Source organism: Penicillium chrysogenum (genome assembly GCF_028827035.1).
Source record: "Penicillium chrysogenum strain IBT 35668 chromosome Unknown utg000002l_segment0_segment0, whole genome shotgun sequence".
In the NCBI taxonomy this organism is placed as follows: Eukaryota; Fungi; Ascomycota; class Eurotiomycetes; order Eurotiales; family Aspergillaceae; genus Penicillium; species Penicillium chrysogenum.
In genome coordinates this window covers 788,971-810,744 of record NW_026622750.1, presented here as the reverse complement: position 1 = coordinate 810,744, position 21,774 = coordinate 788,971, and the positions used below count along the sequence as shown (strand labels likewise).

At 45.7% G+C, this 21,774-nt stretch overlaps 2 protein-coding genes across 2 annotated transcripts; both read right to left on the bottom strand.

The window, feature by feature from the left end:
* Positions 1-229: 229 nt before the first annotated feature.
* N7489_003902 (uncharacterized protein) lies at positions 230-5,119 on the bottom strand (the record flags this gene model as incomplete). The annotated part of the gene is made up of 9 exons (XM_056709654.1): positions 230-1,034; positions 1,090-1,132; positions 1,179-1,306; positions 1,361-1,751; positions 1,808-2,086; positions 2,156-2,340; positions 2,613-2,924; positions 2,986-4,996; positions 5,047-5,119. 9 exons carry the CDS (start codon positions 5,117-5,119, stop codon positions 230-232), a joined length of 4,227 nt encoding a protein of 1,408 aa, XP_056568075.1.
* Positions 5,120-9,928: 4,809 nt separating this feature from the next.
* On the bottom strand, positions 9,929-11,932 carry N7489_003901 (uncharacterized protein; the record flags this gene model as incomplete). Its single annotated transcript, XM_056709653.1, has 6 exons — positions 9,929-10,993; positions 11,042-11,055; positions 11,108-11,196; positions 11,285-11,389; positions 11,460-11,666; positions 11,730-11,932. 6 exons carry the CDS (start codon positions 11,930-11,932, stop codon positions 9,929-9,931), a joined length of 1,683 nt encoding a protein of 560 aa, XP_056568074.1.
* Positions 11,933-21,774: the final 9,842 nt, after the last annotated feature.

Here is a 21,774-nt window from a genome sequence, read left to right as displayed (position 1 = left end):
ACAGTGTCTTCCCATTAAGAACTTGCTGATTCAGCGACTACCAACGGGCTGCCATCCTGCATACGCGTAATATCAACTGGGTCATCTCGGAATACTCGCCTCACAGGCTATGAGACGCCCTCAGCAGCGATCTCCAGGATAATTGTTTAACCAACTCGTTCAACTGGTTCAGTACTTGTATGTACATAGGTCCTTCGATCCGATACAAAAATAAGTGTACCTCTTGTGTTTAGTTCGACAATTCCAAATTGCCATGCATCAACCACTCCAGGAGCACACTCAACCCCTTGATCCCGCCGCCCTCCTGGCCCCAGATTTTCAACCGCTCAATCACCACCCGCACACAGTCCGCCCAGTCAGGAGGAATGGTCACATATTCAGCGGAGGGGCGCTGCGTCAACTTTGCGCGAAATCCCGCAATCAGGCAAAGCGCATGGTTGAACCGGACTCGACAAGCTCCCCATGATCCCGGATGCCGGAAGAATGGCACCTCAGTCTGGATGCGATAAACTGCCAAAAGTAGCGCCTCGCTCGCTTTGACCCCATACAGCGCCGCCATCCCTGGGTCAAGTGGTACATGGATGCACAGGTATAAGTACGCGCGACAGAGCAGTTCGCGCACCTCCACGTATCGCTCACGACTTAGCTTCATGAGCTCACCCTCCTTCGGTCCGGGGGCGGATTCCAGAGGCATGTTGAACCGGAGTGTATGTGGGAGACAGTCTACCCACTGCTGGAGTTGGCCTTCCAGCTGCGTCAGAGTTTCTGCTAAAGTATTGATGGTCGGCGGGTCGATATCCGGGGAGAGCACACGGACCGCATTACGGGCTCGGTTGAGAAGTCTGCGCAAGAAGATCTCGGCCAGATAATAGTAGGAAGATGCTGCTTCGAGGTCTGTGGACGAGGGATTGGAAAACACCCACCCAGCGCTGTCGTTGGATGGTTGTCTCGTTGGGAAGCTCGGGAGAGAATATGGAAAGTCGGAGAGGCTGAGGTCACAGGGCGGGAGATCCGTCAGTTCATATCGAACCTCACTATTGTATGTCAGCCAATTGTGTGAGGATTTGAGGTGTGCGGTGTATGCTATACCATTCGGATTTTAAGCATGTCCAGTACAGTCGCTGCTCCAGACCTGGATGAGTTAGACATATTTGCAATAGAGAGATTGAATCACCCACTCTCTTCCTGCGCACTTCTAACCGCTTTTCCCTCGCGGTGCTTCAAGCGATACGTTTGCCACAGCATGGATGCTGTCCGGAACATTTTCCAGCCCGGAATCGGCTCGATGTTATACTGATACCAAATTCTACGCGAGGGTTAGACATTGGTATTTCGAAGAAGCCGAGAGGAAGGAGCTCACCCGAATAAACAGAGACACTGCACTCCCAGTAAGGTATCGTCGAGATACGCAGTGGAAATGCGCTTACGCGCCATGGATAGGAAGGTCAATGATTCCTTCATTCGGTGCTCCGGAACCGATATCGTCAGATAAGTGACCGGTGGACTGAATGATGGTTCATTGTACGAGACCTCGCGCGTTTCGTCGTCCGGATAATTCCCCCAGATGGCCGCAAGCGCAAATATAAGTAGCACCAAACATGATGAGGCGGACCAGTCGACGCCATTTTCCAGCACTCGAGCGATATAAAAGTCCAGCTGGTCCGGATCAACGATCGGGTTCTTGGTCCAGATCTTGGTCATGAAAATCTCGCGCAGTTCGAGGAGTCTTTGTGGATCTAAGCTGGGTAGAGCTGTAACCGCCCATTAGTATTGCATCCTGGGATATGATGCGTCGAGAAGACCATACCCGTCTGAAAGCGATCTGGCTTCTCGGAATACGCTGCCATTGGAAAAGTCGACACAGACTTTTCTTTTGGAAAGATAGGCCAGCTGAGGATCATGTCTGAGCCAGTAATAGGCGTCTTGAGCGCATCGTTGCGCGAGATTGACTCGGGATCTACTTCGTCCACTGGAGATGGCGACGCCTGTTGCGAAAAAATAGGAGCCCCCCGGTTCAAACAGAGGCTCTCCGACAGAAGTCGCTCTTGACGTTCTACTGCGTCTAGGATTTTCGCGCCCCATGTATCTAGACTTTAGATAAAATTGGTCGTCATTAGATGTCTCAGCTAATGGAAAAAGCTCTATGGGAACCGACACTGAGATGGCATCCGTCTCCGGATACTCGCAAGATACACCCCGCTGGACACATTTGGCACACACTGGCCGTGCCGAATCGCATCGAGTCTTGCTGAGACGACAGGCATCGCATGCGGTGAGCACCCGAGTATTCCTGCGAGGTCGCGCAGTCGACGAAGCGTCCATTCTTCCTGGTGGGGCTTCCTGCAATCGGACACGGGGTACTCAGAGAAACATATTCTTAAAAGGCCAAGAGAAAAACGATGTCGGGTGATTGGTGATGGGCTAGGCGAACAATGGCTGAATCATCCCTCCAATCAAGGCAAGATGGCCTCATTTAGCCGGGAAATTCACCCAAACTATCCAAACAAGGCCGGAGGAATTCTTAGAGTCCCCGCCAATACGAGGTGCGATCCACTTGGAATTTCCCCCGGGCTACCACTTCCTGGCTAGAGGTCCCAATCAACACTTCATACGTCCCCTGCTCACTCTTCCACATATCCTCGATCTCGTCCCAGAAGCTGGTCGCATATCGGTCCAGCTGGATGTTAACCGTTTTTTCTTCCCCAGGCTGCACGAATACTTTTTCGAAACCGTGTAGTTCCTTGCTTGGGCGCGGGGTTGAGGATTCGGGAGCAGAAATGTACAGTTGGAGAATCTGGGCGCCCGCCAGTTTGCCCGTGTTTTTGATTTGGACAGTAGCGACCGTAGGAACGTCCATGTTGAAGATCTCCGGGGCGACGGTAACATTCGGTGAGACATTGAAGGTTGTGTATGACAGGCCATGACTAGAATTCGGTTAGATAAGACACGGTTAAATGAGTCTAAGAGGCGAAGGTACCAACTCACCCAAATGGAAAGAGCACCTCTCGTCCGGTCTTTTCGTAAAACCGATAGCCCCCATAGATGTCCTCCCCGTACAGCACTCGGCCACCCACACTGGCGTAGTTTAGGTAGGCCGGGTTGTGTTTCACATCCACCGGCCAGGACAAGGGTAGCTTTGCGCATGGATTGACCTCTCCGAACAGGACATCGGCAATTCCATGACCCGTCTCGTTACCTCCGTACCAGCCCTGCACAATGCACCGGGCCTGATCGGCCCACGGCATGGTAACTGGTGTACCGGACTGATTGACGATGACGGTCTTGTCTGCGGCGGCCTTCAACACCTTCGAGATCAACTCGTCAACTCCCGGTGGCAGATCCATATGCATGCGGTCAAACCCTTCGGATTCCCAGTCCTTGTTGAGCCCGGTGCAAAGAATGGTGTAGTCGGCCTCTATGGCGGCTTCCACGGCATTCGCGATCATCTCATCCCGGTTCATCCTTAGACAGGCCCCCAGACTTGCGGCGCCACCACCGAAATTCACCATCCCCACCGTTTTCATCGTGGTTGTATTCGCAGAGCCGAACTCAATCCGAACTTTGTATGTAGTCCCAGCAACTAATTCCTTCGATCCCAGCACCTCAACGGTGCCTTTGCCGAAGAATGCCGTCCCACGCGTCTGGCTCGTGGTGTTATCGATCACGAGCTCGTCGTCTATGTAGAGATTTGCGGTACCAAAAACACTCAGGCCAAAGTCCCAAATTCCGGAGGTGTCGGGCGTGAAGTCGCCAATCAGGGTGGCCCAGAAGAGCGCTCGATTGAGACCGGGAGCGTAGTAGTCCATGAACTGGAAAGCCGTCGTCGATACAGGCTCAGTGCTGATTAAATGTCGTTCCTTGCCCATCGGCTCGTTGTAGAACTGAATGATAGCATTGCTCAAGAGACGGTCTATCACGGGGAGCATCTTATGGGCGTATGCGCCCACTTGATAGAGCACCTCCGCGTTGGGAAGTGCTTCCCTACAGGCGTCGTATAACGAGACAGAGTAATACGGTTCAAGTGACGCACTGCCACCACCCGATATTGCGGGACACTTCATGTGAGAACCGATTAGGGCGATTTTTTTGATCTCCCTTGGAAGGGGCAGGATGCCTTCGTTCTTGAGGAGGACGATGCTGTTCGCACAGAGTTTGCGATTCAACGCTCTATCCTCTGGGAGATCCCGCCCTCGCTCCACTTCTGATACTTGGACCTGATTCGCTTGTTTCACGAATTCCAACACCTTTCGCGCTCGTGCATCGACAGTCGATTGCTTGATCAGTCGAGCCTGTACGGCGGACTCGATAAACTTTCCCCGGTACCTGGACACCCCCGGCATTTCTAGGTCAAGGCCCGCGTTCATGGAGTCGATGGTTGTGTAGGTTCCGTACCAGTCGCTCATGACCAGCGGATTCCACTTCCACTCCTCGCGGATCAGATTGAGCATGCGCTCATCTTCCACCACATGCTTCCCGTTAATCTTATTATACGAGGTCATGAGGGCACCAGGCTTTGCATCTCTTGCCACAATTTGGAAGGGTCGTAGGTAGATCTCGCGCAAGGCTCGCTGGGTGACGAGAACGTCCACCGCCCGTCGTTCATGTTCCTGGTCGTTGCCCACGAAATGCTTCACCGTCGAAATGACGCCTTTGCTTTCGCATCCGAGGATGATGGATTTGGCCAGAATGCCCGAGAGATGCGGGTCTTCCGCGAACGACTCGAACCCACGGCCACCGAGGGGAGCGCGCTGCATGTTGATCGTCGGACCCAGCCAACAATGCGCCCCTTTTGCAATACACTCGTCACCCAACAGCTCCCCCGCTTGGTATATCAGATCTCGGTCCCAGGTGGCGCCCAGAGCTGTGCCGCAGGGTAAACATGCGGCGGGGATGCCGGCAAAGAATTTCGTGCCCCGGATACCATTGGGACCGTCGGTTGCGCGAATCGAGGGGACGTTGAATTCGGGGATAGGATGTGTGTGCCAGAAATCAATCCCTGCTTTTGTTAACGGATGATGTTGCCAAAGTTCATTGCCTCTGTCTTACCTGATAAAAGAGCTATCTTGTCCTGCTCGCTGATGTTTGCTAGAACATGCTCTACATCGAATGTCTGCGGCATAATGAGCACTTAAAGAAACAATTTCAATAAAACAGAAGTCTATGCCTGTAACCTCTACGCAGAGCGAACAGAAGCAGACCATGCAGTGACTACATATAAGTACCTGTGCAGCCCACCGCTTCGATCCTTTTACGTCGAACTCATGCTTCAATGGACCTTTGGACGCTATTCCGCCGAGTCCCCGACATGCCGAGAGACCCAGCGACGCGCTGACGGCGGAGACTCCCCGGCCTGGTGGGGACCTGCGAGGACCCCCGCATCTCCTCAATAGCCCTGTCCGTGCGTTCTACCAAGACGTTTTCAGGTTGGTCACGCCGTCGCCAGTAGAATTCTTTTCCTTATCGGAGCTACACACTATCGAAGGGCAGACGGACGGCCCGCACTTCCTCCAGAATCCTCGCTTCCGGAGTGATCTCCCCTCGTTTCCACTATTGCCATCACACCAACCCGTCGACCTACAATTTATCGCTTCTCGCCTCGAACAAGCATTTTCTCTTTCAAGGCAGAGATATGGTAAAAATCCAAGGTCAGGAATGGTATTTTCTGCGGCAACAATTGACATAAGCACCTTCGATGGAGAGCCTCTTCGATACGCAATTGGAGTCCGGAAATGTGCGTCACTTCTTGTCGGTCTGCTCGGCTTCCGTTGCTCGAAAGTTTCATGCGCGGGGTCTCTATGTTGGATGGTTCCACCAACTCTAGGAATTCACCAAGTCAAATACCACACCTTCGTCCAATGCGCCGCTTTTCCTCTCGGGCGCCTGGTCGCCATCCGCCGCTTCGTTCGGTTTGTCGGACGAGGCAGGTATTCTCACGACAGAAGTGCGTCGCGATCAACATCGTACTGCAAAAGAGAATATGCCCTCTCTTCTATCAAAGTTGTGTGTCTCCGTGACGCCCAAGAAAAGCGTTCCCGAACGGAACACAGATAAAACGTTCGTAGTTCCTCAGTATCAATGTTCGTACCTTCGATCTGTCCCTGACCGTTGCCTTCGTCGATGATTTTCGGCCCCTTCTTGTCCACGAACAGTACGGACGTCAGAGCTATAAGACCTTGGAGTGTTCATCTCCTCGCAGACCACCTAGCACGAATAACGACATCCAAAGGGATTCTTTATATCCCGGTCAACATCTTCAGGGTACACATGCAAAATCATGGAGTATTCATACCAGCAGCTGGCATTGTGCATCGGAGGTGTGTGTTTTGTCGATGTAACAGGTGTTGGGGCCTACACTGTGTAGGGACCAAAGAAGTAGTTGGGAGGGAAGTGTAGTAGAAGAGAAGAGGGCAAGCTTCCAAACAACTATCTAGTTAACTACCAACGAGGGGTCGATGCAGTCGAAAGCATTGACTAGTCATTCCAGCCTTGCCACGGAAAGAAAGATCCATCTAAGTCATCCTAAAAATAACAATCCATAAAATTAGCGCTTGTTGGTCGCTCTACATGTCGCATTCGAAGGTGGAAGGTGGTCGATCACCTGACATGTCGGTCTCCGTCTGAGATCATGGAGCTGGCCATCCCCTGTCACCCATAAACCCATTGCTGATATTCCCGCCCGCCCCATATTTCGAACGTAAATACAACGCCCCGCAAAAGCGCAAAAAGCCCTCCAAGAAAGCAACTGGCTCTTATCTCGGAAATGTTGATGTCTTTTCTTCAGTCCCTGCCCCGGCTCGGACGAAGATGGACACCTCTCAACTTCACCAATCCGAATTTCATTCAGTTATCAACGAGCCAGGCAATCGAGGAGGAAACCATTCCGGGCTATATTGCGGGTCGGTATTATCCTACTCGAATAGGGGAAATACTCAAGGACCGGTACCAAGTTGTGGGGAAATTGGGATTTGGAGCCAGTTCAACCGTGTGGCTCGCACGTGATATGGAGTAAGAAGACACCAACGAACAACTTCACATTTCCATTATCTTCTCACAACTCCTTCGCTAACTAAAAATACAGCTATCGTCGCTATGTTACTCTTAAGATTTTCATAAAGTCCACATCGATAGGGCAGCAATTAGACGACGAGCTGAAGATATATAAACGTATCGAAGGGGCTCCCCAGAAGCATCCAGGTCGTAAATACGTCAGATCTTTACTAGACTCCTTTGAGGTCAGCGGGCCTGAAGACAAACATCGATGTCTCGTGCATCCTCCATTGTGGGAGAGTATGTTAGATTTTCTATTCCGCAACCCGGTACAGAGACTACCTACACCAATCTTGGCAGTGACACTTCATCGTCTATTTCTTGCATTAGATTATCTACATACAGAATGCAAGATCATCCATACTGGTACAGTTTCCTCGTCTTGGTTTTAAGCGCGATCATTTGCTTATTAATATATCAGATATCAAAGCAGATAACATTATGTTCGGTATTGCTGATGATTCCGTTCTCAGTGATTTCGAAAATAATGAGCTGCAACAACCCTGTCCTAGGAAGGAGTTAGATGGACGAACCATATATACCTCCCGCGAGCTCAGAATGCCTAAAAACTTAGGCGCGCCCATCCTCTGCGATTTTGGCTCGGCCGTGATAGGTGACAAAGAGCACTCGGAAGACATTCAGCCGGATATCTATCGGGCACCGGAAGTGATCTTACAAGCTCCATGGTCATATAGCGTTGATATATGGAACGTGGGATGCGTGGTAAGAAAGCCGATACTTCTAATAAAAAAAGCGTCTAGGCTTACGTTGTCAGATTTGGAACCTTTTCGAAGGGGGTCGCTGTTTAGCGGCCAGGACCCAGAGTTTCAGACCTACAGAAGTCGGGCACATCTTGCCGAAATGATACGCCTACTCGGTCCGCCATCGCCAAGTTTCCTTGCCCGGGGGAGTCTGACCCAAAAGTTCTTTTCACAGGAAGGTAATTCATCTATCCTTCCCCTATCTTGGGTAAGTTATTGACTACTTCTGCTATCCTAGGTGACTTGTACGCCGGGGAATTGGTGGGAGAACACATCCCGCTCGAGCAAAGAGAGACTAGACTCGAGGGAGAGGAAAAAGAAATGTTTCTCCGCCTAGTGCGAAAAATGCTACAATGGGAGCCAGAAAAGCGAAGCTCTGCTATGGAACTTGAACAGGATGAGTGGGTGCAAGCAGAGTTACATAAATGACCCTCTGTCATTTCAGATTTCGCAACCAAACCTTCCCTATGGTAGTTCAACCGCGGGGAGAAAATCGACACTGGCCAGGTCGAGAAGCGATGAAGGTGCTCGAGACACACGGAGTGAGGTGTTGCCAATTTCGGTCTAGTGGCACTCTCAACAAGAGTAAGATATACGCTTACCATATTTGGGCACTTTCGTCGACAGGAAGACCGAGTAGTCTGAACTTCTCCAAAGGTGGAGCAAGGAGTAGTTGGGAACCAGTCACACATTAGCTCCTCTAATCCATTATTACTCTTCCACTTTCGTTTCCAAACATTACTTCGTGGGTGATTCCCCTCGCTGCGAATCGCTCCCTAAAGTAATTGTATTGATTTTATGATGTCTATCCACCACGCTGTTGATTATCATAATAAGACTACCTAGAGAATTACCAGGTATAGTAGCCACATTACATAGCTTTCTCGGTCTTATAAAGGTGCAGATCCAATGGCACTGTACGTAACTAGTTGCATCATTGGTCTCTCAGGCAAGAGCATCATATCAGAAGCAGGGCGGGAAAGTCCACAGTGTCTTGAATCCCTTGAATCCAAACCTCGACACGAGGCAGTATACATAAAGATGCCTGGTATCAGCCTAGCGCATAAAATGCGGATATCGGGACTCAGGATCATTATTGTGATAGTCAATCAGAAGAACAAGTGGATTTTCGTAGCCAATGGATCATGATCTAGAAGCGCCGTCAATATGTCGGGGATACGGAACGGTCACGCTAGCGCTTTACAGGATGAGCTAAAGGTTGCATCAGCCGAACGGGGAATCCTGTCTACGGGACGATAATACACGTTCCAAGGGGGGTTTACAGCTGATCCATGAACAAGAACGCGCTAATGCAAGCTGCTTACAAGTCTAACCTGAAAAGGACCAGGCTGGGCGATCCCGTTATAAACTTCCCTGAAACCCTTGGATCCGTTACTATATTTAGCCGAGGGACGATATAATGATTAGTGAACAATAAAGTTACTAGCTTCTCTTAGGCTGTAAGATGCAGCCTGATTTCCTAATTCCGTTATGCTCTACCGTCGAGAGCCGACACTACCAGCGTCGCGTCAACGGGCTGTGCAAAGTTGATTATGGGGTATTTGGGGAGATGATGCTCTTTGCCGACTCTAGCGTGCCTTCCTCCACCTGTGATTAAGACGTACATGCCTTCAGACGGTCGATTCTGGCATAGATTCCGCTGCCTTTACCGCTTCATTTGGCAGTGTTTCAATGTCAAAGGGCTAGGCAAAAGGGCCAAGGGTTTCCAGTTCTTAAGCAATATATAGGAGTAAAAAGGGTATCCTGTCGATGTCGCTAATCTTGACCCGTTATCGCTCTTTTGAGATATTCATGGTTCTTGTACTGTATCCGATAAGACGGACACCTGCAAGTAATACCTGAACGAAGCAAAAGATTTAGAGCTCAATTCAACGCCGCCCTGTGGTAACAAACATTTATAGATTCGACCAAGGCATACTCAGCAGTGTCGGTTTTACTAAGTCTGGCTAGTGCCATTTTCGCGTATAGTGGCTAGTATAAATCCTGGAGGTCACATTCAGGTATGAGGATAGAAAGGATAGAACGAAGAGACAAAAAAGTGGAAGAGAGCAAATGAGAAAAGAAAAACAGAAAGAAAAGAAAAACATGGTAGCCATCCTTCATAGCAGTCGAGCGTGTTTCCAAACCAACATTGATAACTCGGCTCGGTATCCCAATTCCAAAGAACCAAAGATATCGTCCGAGATAGACGACGACTTGCTGATAAGCTCCGTAGTAGAATGCTCATTTACCGTCCCACGAGGGCCAAACACCAAAAACTTCCCATCAGACACTGACGACCATGGCGGGATACCATGCGCAAAGAGTAGCCACTTCCTCTGTAAGCTGTCTTGGATATCCTGCTCCCAGTCCTTGTTCTTCACATCAGCAAAGATACTCGCACTTCCAATCAAATAGGGAAGGTCAAGCGCGTGGTTAGACTTTCCGGAAAAGACACCTTTGAAAGGATTTGGCTCATCAAAGATATATCGATAGACGGCTACCCCTTTTTGAATAAAGCGCGTAGTCGCATCATTTATGGGTGTAACGAAAACAATGTCTTCCAGGATCTTCATCAGGCATTGCTTCAGACGAGCTGGTTGTATGTCATCCTGATATCCGTAGGCCTTGCAGAGTTCTGTGGCCTCCATTCCTTCGATCTGTGCTAAGAATGACGAGCAAATTCTCTCAAACGATTGATCGTTGTCTTTGGCTTCGGAGTGGAGGTGCGCAAGGATCTCGAACAAGGAGCGCTCGTAGGTTGTATGGCCAATTATAACTCGAAAGTCCTCGTTAGCAAAGCTATAGTGCTCCGCCCATGACTGCGTAAACGTCTCATCGTCAATAGTAGGAACCGCAGAGAACCCCGTTTCCGAGGACGCCTCTGCAAAGGCTTGTAGTAAATCATCAACAGGGATATCTCGTAGTTCCTCAACGGTATTGACATGAGTGCGGGCTTTAACCAGATCAAATAGTGTATCTTGATCAGAAAGCGGCAGCGGGGAAGACATGTGGGAGCTCATCACCCCAGACTGCAAAATGGCCTGTGAAAACCTGCACGGGAGCTGGGAATGGATTTGATTGTCTACCGCGAATCCTCCTGCGGATTCTCCAAATATAGTGATATTGCTTGGATCACCGCCAAAGCCACTGATGTTCCTATACACCCACTCAATGCCGAGATGCTTATATATTTTGTCAGCACTGATAATCCAAAATCGGGTTCTACTTACAACATCATGGCAGCCTGAGTCGACTTATTAGCGTCGTCTATCATAGCTTGAGACATATATACATACCGTAATTCCCGACACCGACGTCACCAAACGCGGCATTATATTCTCGGAGCGTTTGTGAAGAGAGCCATCCTAACGCAGAGAGACGGTAACTAAGGAGAAACCAGTCAGAGAACTTATACCGAGTTAAACAAGATTGAGCGGAGGGTAATCTGTATTAAAATCAAATGGGAAGCATACTTCAAGGCGACGATTACCGTAGGCAGATTTGATTCCATGCCCTTCTTGACGAAATGTCTTCCGTCATTAAACCAAAATGAATTGGCTCCCACGAAGTTACCTCCACTAACAGAAGACGTCAGTTTAAGGGAAGCGGACGAAGCAGAAACCACGACTTATCAAATATAACACTCACCCATGGATATAAATCATCACTGGAAATAGTTGCTCAGCCACACTCTCAGTGCTTTTCAAAACTGGTGCAGTAATCACCAAGTTCAAGCAATCAAATTCATCCATTACCGGGCTTTCCAGTTGCCCCGGCACCGCGAACGACTCGGGCGAGGCACCATTGAGAAGATCTTCAAACTTCCTCTCCCCAATTCTTTGAGGGCATATGGGGCTTTCATACGCTTGTTAACATGCTACTCGCACATATTGTTTAAATTATATGTCTTAGACGTACCCATGATTGGTTGCGTCAACAATCCGTGGGAAATTTTCGTGGAGAATAGCACGCCGGAAGCGGGTAGGGATCCGAGCAAACTTGATTCCACGAAATTGGGCAACTGAGCTGGTTTTCTGGTCCAAAAACTCAGCGGTCTTAACACCTTTGAATACGGCACCTAGACCAGGATGAAGTATGGAAACATGTTCACGGTCATCCATCGCTGATAAGGTCATCAATCCCGGTTTGCCGAAGGAGAGAAACGTTCTTGCAGTGGATCTCTGCCAATTGTACGGACTACAACATATCTGCTCACTTTATAGCAGGAATCATAGCTGGTATAACACGAACAGGGACGGGACGGATCACTAATCAGATAAAGGTGGAAACCGCCAGAGCAGAATTATTGGTCAGTTTTGCATGACTGTCTCATGAAACTGAAACTTAGAGGATGGGCGAGATCCTAAGCCGGCTGTGTTGATTAATCAAAATAATAATATGATCCAATAAAATATGTAAATGTCTTAGGAGGGTCATCACTTTGGACCGGCAATTTGGATGATACCCTTGACGCTATGTCCAGGTAGATCAATACATATAGGTGTCCTCACCTAGGTACGTAGGTAGATATCCCGTTGTCAAGTCCACTAACTGGTGTTGTAGGAAATAGATGAAAATTGTACCAGATCAAGCGCGGCCGTCACTTAAATCTCTGGCGTGGCCAACAAATTTAAGAACGTAACGAAAGTAATAACTAACGGCTTCACTCCCATCGTAGTATACTATATTAATATACTATATCTTAGCGTGTTAGGTTAGTATACTAGTTGATTACGTGGCACTTGTTAGTACGGGAGATATCTAGTACCTTAAAGTATATACGTACCGGAAACTTCCTAGGAATACTAGAGTATTAGGTACTACACGTGATCTGCTAACATATAGATTAGTTGGCTCTCGGTGGCCCATCTGTGCACCCGGTGGGGCACCATCTGTAAAGATATACAGTTATCAGGTGTAAGGCCTATCAACCGGGTAAGATATAGATAGCGGGAGAGGAATAAAAGTGTATTGTCTCTATATGTCAAGACTAACTCTTATCGGAAATCAGGGGGCCCGGGGGCCCTAGGATTAAAAGAAAACCCTAGTGCGCTAAGAAGTAGGGTCGATCACCTAACGAACCCCGCACGTATTGATTACGATACATGCTACGCACATCCTATCATTCCCCGTTTCATGATTGAAAGGACCTTTATCCTTTACACCATCGATTGGTGACGGGTAGTTCGTAACAGATAGGCTACTCATCCTAGTTTATAGGTAGGTTTCGTCTTAGACCAACTATTTTAATTAGTTAGGGGTTCTTAGTTCGGTATAGGTTTAGGATTAATGTAGGTTAAGGTCTTAGCTATATAATACTAATAAACGGAAGTACGGATATAATAGGGCCGAAACTAATAAAATTAATAGTTTATACAGCCGTACTATTATAAAGAAATTGAGAGTGGTTTTTAGTTAAATATAACTAGCTAGGTCTATAAGCAAAGTATAAATAAAGTAAGAGAGTGCTATTGATTTAAGTAACTAAAGATAGAGAAGAAAGAAGGAAAGTAAGTAAAGTCTAGCGAGCTATTAAAAGCTTAATCAAATCAGACTATATAAACGGTGCAAACTCTATCCTCTCTCGCTAAACGAGCAAACAATAAAAGCAGCAAACAAAATAAACTAATCTATCATCTGATATGTGTGTTACGGGGTTCTCCCGGAGAACCCTGAACTAAGTACTCGACTATAGTCTCGTGACTTCTCACCGCCTTATACGAGCACACTTACGCCTATGTTTACCCCTTTCCTTTCTGTTCCTTAACGAAACCTTCTTATATATAGGAAGCACTATAGATTGTTATAATCTAGTTTGTTCCCTAATATTACGTTTCGTTCTTTCGACGAACTAGAGGGAGCCCCTCTAGTTACTAGCCGATAATAATAGTAAGCGCTTAACCCCCACAACCTATATACCCTAACGTAGAATAATATAACGGAAGTGACCTTAACGGTTATATAGTGTTCCGTACGAACCTTAAAGTCAAATTTATAATAGATTAATATTATTTCTAAAATAATAAAATAAAAGTGTACTACGCCTTCGGACGACTAAAAGGACGAGTGAGCTAGCGTATCTATACCTAGATCTAGATAAAGGAAGAAATCGGCTAACCTCTCTAATTAGACGAGTTCTACTAAGCGATAGACCTCTAATTCTTAGATCCTAATCTAAAACGATAAGCTCTTATATAAGTAAACACTATACGATAAGGAAAGAAAGACCTTCGCGAATTCCTAGCGGAATTCGAATAGAACCTTATAATAGTAGGAGGCTTAAGCTAGTTAGACGACTAGAAATAGGCCCTCCTCAAAATAGTAATTAATATCGAACTCCTATAAGCTACTATCGGAACCTTATCGGAATCGTATAAAGACTACTAAAATAACCTACTTAGAATCGACTATAGTCTATAATAGGTTAACCTCCTAATCTAACGTTCGCTCTATATAAAGATCGACTAGCCGATTATACCCCTACTATAATAAAGTACCGATACGATAGACTAGGAACCTATATAGGCTACTAGGATCGCTAGCCTTAAAGTATAGATTATAGCACTTTATATAAACCCTAGCGCCCTATAAAGAAGAGCTAGATAGGTCTCTAAAGAAGAAATCTAGGAACGTAGGATAAACGGAGCGTATTTAAGATATAGAGATAGGAACTACCGAATCGTAGGCTACCCTTTTAAACTAGCTATTTATCTAAACTATATAGTATCTATAGCTACCTTAGGAAGATACGACTTAGATAATAATAAAGTTTTAGGAAAAGAGTTGTGATCCCAGAAGCCCATTTCCTTATGTAAACATGTCTTATGCCTTAGTGGCCGGATCCATATGGATCCGTTTCTGCACTTATGTACACTATCGTTACCGTATTCCGCAGTACTTAGTCGTTGGCAAAGCCAACTCAATACAAACCATGCGATCCTTTCCGAATCTCATCTGGTAGCATATCGGTATAAGCCACCTTCTACGGTTAGCCTAGGGAGGCACGAGACGGCACCGTAGACGTCCCCTAAAGACGGAACGGTGCTAACACCCTCTCGTCCTATCCCGATAACGATCCTACGGACCTAGGATACCAGGTAGGAAAGCTCAAAAACCCCCATTTTTACCCTCTTTTCCTCTCTCCTTTCCCCCCGGCTCTCTCGGTATAATAGAGACCGAGAACGGAGGAAAAACGGAGAGATACGGAGATAAGGTCTCCCCTCCGAAACACGGAGCGGGTCTATTAACAAAAATCGCGCAATTACGAGGTAATATAGATTTATAATAGACCCGCCCGGCCGGACGACACCCTTCCCCCTAATAAAATATAGGGGATATAGCACTCTAAGGAGAACTCTCGGATCTATAAGCGTCCGGCCGGAAGAAAACGTCGATCCGTAAGGAAATAGACGTCTCACCACCTAGTAAGATCCGTATCTAGGCGCCGTTAAAAGAAAAATAGCCCCCTAACCTAATAAGAGGAAGATAGAATTACTATTTTCCTACTTCCTCTAAGAAAAGAAACCCCCTATCGTCCCCGCTAGGAAACAATTATATCCGCGTAACCCGCCTAAGGAAACACCGAGGCCGAATTTATAGCTAACCTCCTAGTAGAGGTCTATACGGCCCTTAACCTCTTAGAAGTAGAAGAATAGAATATCTTCTTATATATATATTCTACTATTAACCCCTAATAGGTCAATCCCTTAGTCGAACGGGCTACGTATAGGGCTTAGGCCCTTTAAGCGGAGCGATCCGAAACCGAGCGGCTTATAGCCGCCCTTAATATAGTAGTAAACCCGTCCTATAGGTTAGATCTCCCTCCTAGGGGAGAACCGCCGCTACTAAACCCTACTAAGAAACCTCTCTTATCTATAGCTATAGCCTTCTAAGCTATAGATAAAGACACCTATAAAAGGTTCCTTAACGACTTACGGGCAATCGCTAATTACGACGGCGCTATCCTTAATAACGCCGCCCGTAAGTGGACCCGCGACTATAATCGGTACTTCTCGGAGCTAGTAAAGCTCACCGGTCACGATTCCCCTAATAAGGTAAAGATACTATATACCTTAGGAAAACTTATAAAGGTCGCTCGGTAACGCCTAGAATAACACGAGCGATAATATAACCTACTCGGCACCGATAATTTCCCGATATAGACTTTATTTAAGGAATAGCTTAAATAGGAATTCGCGGAACACCTATCTATAGAAAAACTCTATAAGCGTTACGAAACTCTTAAGTAGGGAAACTAATCCGTATAAGAGTATACCGCGAACCTCTAATAGGTCGTGTCCGACCTTAATTAGGATATCCTAGACCCTATACTAATCTAGCGATTCGTTACTAGTACGAAAGCTACGTACTATACTAAATAGGCCGAAGAACGGGACTAGCCTAAGATAATTAAAGACGTTATCTTCCGTTTCGCCTAATACGAATAGGGGCGAGCTATCGCTCGGAGATATAAAGGGTTATTAGTAAGACACTTAGACGCTATAGATATTAACACCGCTATTAACTCTATTAAATCTCGCCCCGCGAGAGGTCCCCTAGCGTTTAAAGAAACTTATAAGTATTATAATTACGGAAAACGGGGATATCTAGCCCGCGCTTACCGGAAACTAAAGATAGAGGAGATAAAATAATAGTAAAAGGCTACCTCCGGGCGTCCCTACCGCTAGTCGAAAAACTAGTGCGGCCGTATAATATAGAAGCCCTCGTCGGCCGCCTTATATAGGCTCCCGAGCTACCGCTATTTAACGCGGATAATATTCTTAACCCTTATTATATTATAAACTCTTATATACTAGCCTAAACGGAGCCTCCTCCGCACCCTCGATAAAAGCGGAGGAAAGAATCCCCCTATCTATCCGCTTCCCTAAACGTCCTTAATAACTCTCTAACGTTTTATCGGGGAAAGATCTATATAGGAGACGCCGACCTAATATCTATTCGTATACTCCTTAATAGCGGAGTAAGTGATATATTCGTCTCTCTATAGGTCCTTAGGAAGTTAGATAGACAGATCTAGGTATAAAAACCTAAAACCCTATTACTAGTCACTATTATAAACGGCGAGCGGCTAGAAACGGGTAGTTACACTATCCTCCTAGTTAAAATCGGTAGTTAGATAGGACGGATTAAGGCCTAGATTCTCCCGACCGATTACGATATAATCCTTAGCCGAGATTTCCTCTAGACCGAGAACCTATATATCGATTAGCGCACGTCTATTATAACCTTAACGGATCACAATCACTATATATACGCTATCCACCCTATAAATAACTCTCGCGTAGTTATAAGAGGAAGCGTATACCTTAACTTAATATCGGCTAAATAAACACGCCGACTCCTCCGGAAATCGAAGAGCGAAGCCTACTTCTTTATAGTCCGCCCGACTAATCGCGGATATAAGAGTGAAGACCTAGGGCTACCTAAGAGCGACGACCCCGGGATTTAATAGATCCTTACGAAATATAAGGATCTCTTCCGAGCGGAACTACTAATAGCACTTCCCCCGGAACGTAACGTAGCGTATAGGATCGATACGGGAGTATATACTCCTATTAATATTAATACGTATAGACTCTCCGCCGAGAAGCTCGACGAATAAGCTAAATAAGTCGAAGATCTTATTAAGAAAGGCTTAATCCGCGAGTCTAATAGCGTATAGGGATTCCTAGTAGTATTCGCCTATAAACTATATAGGAAATAGCGAATATATATTAATTATAGGGCCTTAAATAATATAACGGCTAAAAACGGATACCCCCTCCTACGAATCTAAGAGCTTTTAGATATCGTCGGAAATATACGAATCCTCTCTAAGATCGACCTAATAGCCGGATATTAGTAGATCCGTATAGGGGAGGGTTCTATCGAAAAAACCGTATTTAACACTATTTAGGGGAAATATAAATAGCTCGCTATACCGTTCGGACTATATAATATACCTACCACCTTCTAATCTATCGTAAATAACACGCTACGACCCCTTCTTAGCTGTAATATAGTAGTATATCTCGATAATATCCTTATCTTCTTAGCCACACTTAAGGAGCACTAGAAACACGTCGAGGAAGTCCTTACGCTCCTAAAGAAATAGTAGCTTTATATATCACTAATTAAATTATATATTTATAACTTATAAATTAGAATTCTATAGCTATATCGTCGGAAACGGGACGATACGACCCCTCCCGGCTAAAATTAAAGCTATATAAGTATAGCCGCGACCCTAAACCGTCTATAATATCCGCTAATTTCTCGGTTTAGCCACCTATTACCGCCGATTTATTCACGACTTTTTAAAGGTATACGTATCACTCTATAAGCTCCTAAAGGAAAGTGATAGTACACTTCGTAAATAACATTTCCGCCCTATCACCTAGACGGAGGCCTATAAGAGCGCCTTTCGGAAAGTAAAAGACCTCCTCGCCTCCGCCCCGGTCCTTAAATAGCTAGATCGGGACCGACTATACGTTATCGAGACGGATACCTCCGAATAGGCCCTCGGTATAGTCCTTATATAGGAGGACGACGATAGGAAACTCTATCTAGTGGTATACGATAGCCGTAAACTATATAGCGTAGAGCTAAATTATCCCGTATACGAGAAAGAGTTACTAGCTATTAAGGAAGCTATCTATATATAGGATAGGTATATCGATAGGGACCGGTTTAAGACTATTATTATTATAGATAACGTATCCCTATAGTACCTAAACACTATAAGAGAATATAGTAAGCGCCTCGCCCGGTAGATCGCGGAATTCTAGTAGTATCGGCTATCTATTCGATACCGGAAGGGCTCTAAGAACGTTATAGCGGACGCTATTAGCCGACGCCTAGACTTAGTAGGAACTACCTAAGCTAATATAAGCCTCGACAGGCCTATTAGTGATAGATACCTTACGCTTATAACGATAGTATATAGTATCCCGGAAGAAGAATAGCTTATAGCTACGATCTAGTTCCTATAAGATAGCACGGAACCGGAAGACCTAGCTCTTAGGAGAGCTATAAAGAAATATACCGACCGCCTTAGTTTCTAAACCACTAAGACATTCCTTTAAGCCCCCGCGGAAGATAACCGATAACTTATCTTTATATATAAAGACGGAGTTATCTCCCTATACCTAGATCCTCTATTCCGCGCCGAGCTCCTCCGGAAGGCTTATTACGAGTTCGGCTATCTCGGGTTCCCGGGCCTTAACGGTATAATCCGCCCCCGGGGTTAGTAGCTATCGATCCGAGCCGATATAGAAGAGTCTATAAGGAATTACCCGAACTACTAAGTCTTATAAGGTTCCTATAAAGGCCTTAAACGAGAGGTAGTATAATATATAGTAATAAGCGGTATCCGCCTATTCGAACGATAGGGTATCGACCTCGTCGGCCCACTTCTAGCTACGCTAAATAGAAATCGATAGATTATTATAGCAATCGACTATATAACTAGCTAGCCGGTCGCCCGGGCGGTCCCTAATATAACCGAAGAAACCCTCGCGGAATTCTTATTTCGCGATTTATATACGTACTATAGCGTATTTAACGAACTACTCTTAGATAATAGCGTAAACCTCCTATCTAGAGCTATAAAACACTTCGTAAGTCTACTAAGAGCCCGTTATAGGACGATAACCCCCTACTACCCCCGCACTAATAGTAAGGTAGAGAACTTTAACGGTCTTATTAGCCGTATACTTATAAAATACCTTATAGGTAAGCCTATAAGACTCTAGGACGAATACCTTATAAAAGCGCTATTTACCGCCTATATTCGGGAACACGCTATTATAAGAAAGAGTCCCTACTTCCTAGTCTATAGTATATACCCCTATATCGTCGCTAATAGAGGTAAATAACCTAACGCCTAGGAAGGAACTAACCGAGACGAATAAATCTAATAACTTATAGATACCCGCTCTAAGGTAAATGAGCTCTTACTCGTCTATACTATCCGGAAATAAAAGATCCGGGACTCTATAGTCACTAAGACTAGCTTTAAGATCGACGATTAGGTCTTAGTAAGGAATAAAGTAAAATAGAAGTTCGAGAGTACGTAGTTCGGGCTATATAAGGTTATATAAGCCTATCTATTAGGGACTTATACCCTCGCCGAACTAAACGGACGTATTCTCCGAAACCTTATTAATAGTATAAGACTAACGGACGTAAATATCGGCGATAATCCTAGCCTATAGGTATCGCCGGCCGGCCGGTCGGCTCTATAATAAGCCGGCTAAAAGATCGGCCGCCCGGAGGAACTCCGTAAAATCCTCGATAAGGTAGAACCCCCTCCGCTAACTTATATAGATCTCTCCACGTTTATAAGAGAGAAATAGTAGGAATTTAGGCGCTTAGGAGCCCGTATGGAATTCCTAGGGGAGGAAGTTATAGCTAAACGTATTATTATAAAGATATAAGTAGCCGCGCGTAAGAGATAGAAGAAAACTATTAATAAAGCACTAGAGTAGGGCCCGCTAGGTACTAACGAGTAGGACTCGGAAGTAAACGACTACAAATCTAAGGATTTTAAATAAGATAAATCCGATAGGTATAAATCGGCTAAGGACGCTTATTATAAGCCTAAATAAGGCTCGAGCTAAACCTTACACCCCTTTATAGTTATTATTCCACCCCCGTCTAGAGAAATCTAAGAGCTTATGGCTATAAGAAGCTAGGTATTAGAAGATTTATTATATTTCTGGTGATAATACCGAAGGAGTCGCCTATAGAGGACTAGACTCGAAGAAAAACGAATCGCGTTACCGTATAAACGGAGGTATAAGGCCTCGAAACGCACGCTTAAACGTATAAATAGAGGTATAAGACCTTAATGAGAACTAATATAAGTAGAAAAGAGGGTATAAGGCCCGAAAACTAACTATAAAGAACCGTCTACCTTATCCTTAACGGTTTAGAATATCACTAGAGTCCGAACTACCGTCCTCGGACCTATTACCTTCCGCCTTAGTGATATCACCCTCCTTTAGCTAACCCTTCTTAAGCCCTAGATCCTATATAGCGGTATAATTATACCGGACGCGCTTACGCACTTCCTAGAGACGTTCGTAAACGTTATAGAACTATAGCTTATCCTCCGCCCGGTAGATATTAGGCTAGTCTAAAGGAGTTGCGTATATCACACTATCGAAAGCTAGACCGGAGCGGGGCGTAGCGTATATAGTATTAGGAGGATTAGGTGTATCCTTAGTACGCTTTTTCTTCTAACCACCCTTATCCTTACCGCTAGGGGCGTCACTAGCCGTACGTTTCTTTATAGATTTAGAGGGAGTGGTAATAGTACTACCGGCTTTAGCTAGACTAGCGGAAGCTAGGATAGCTTTACCCTTACCCTTATCCTTAGCGGGAGGTATAGTAATAGGATTAATAGGAACCTTACTAGGACTAATAGCTCGTCCCTTCTCCTTACTAGCCTTCTTCTTACCTATATAAGGAGGTCTATCGGTATAAACGAGTATATTCGGGGCCTTAAGTAAGATACTATTAGGCTAGAAGCGGCGAACGAGGTTATATATCTAGAATAGAGTCTTATAGTTATTATCGGGATTATTAGTAAGATCGCCGATTAGGCCTAGAAGACGTTAGAAAAGAAGCGAAGATAAAACTATCTAAAAAGGTACTTATAAAGGGTATATTTATTAGCCGCACTAGACTATTAGTAGTAAGTATACGATAACGACTACTAGAAACCTAACCCGGCGAGGAAAACGATCCGATAGGAGGAAAATAGACCGTTACCTTTCTTATAAGACACGTAAGCTTTACCTAGAGGGGCTTTATAGCTAATTATTTAGCCTAGGGCTATACGTACGTTTATAACCGAGGATACTATATAGTCCTTAGTAGCGCGCTAATTAACTCTAGTGCGTTTAGGGTCTATATAGTACTATAATTAGTCCTATAAACTCTTCGAGAGAAGTATAAA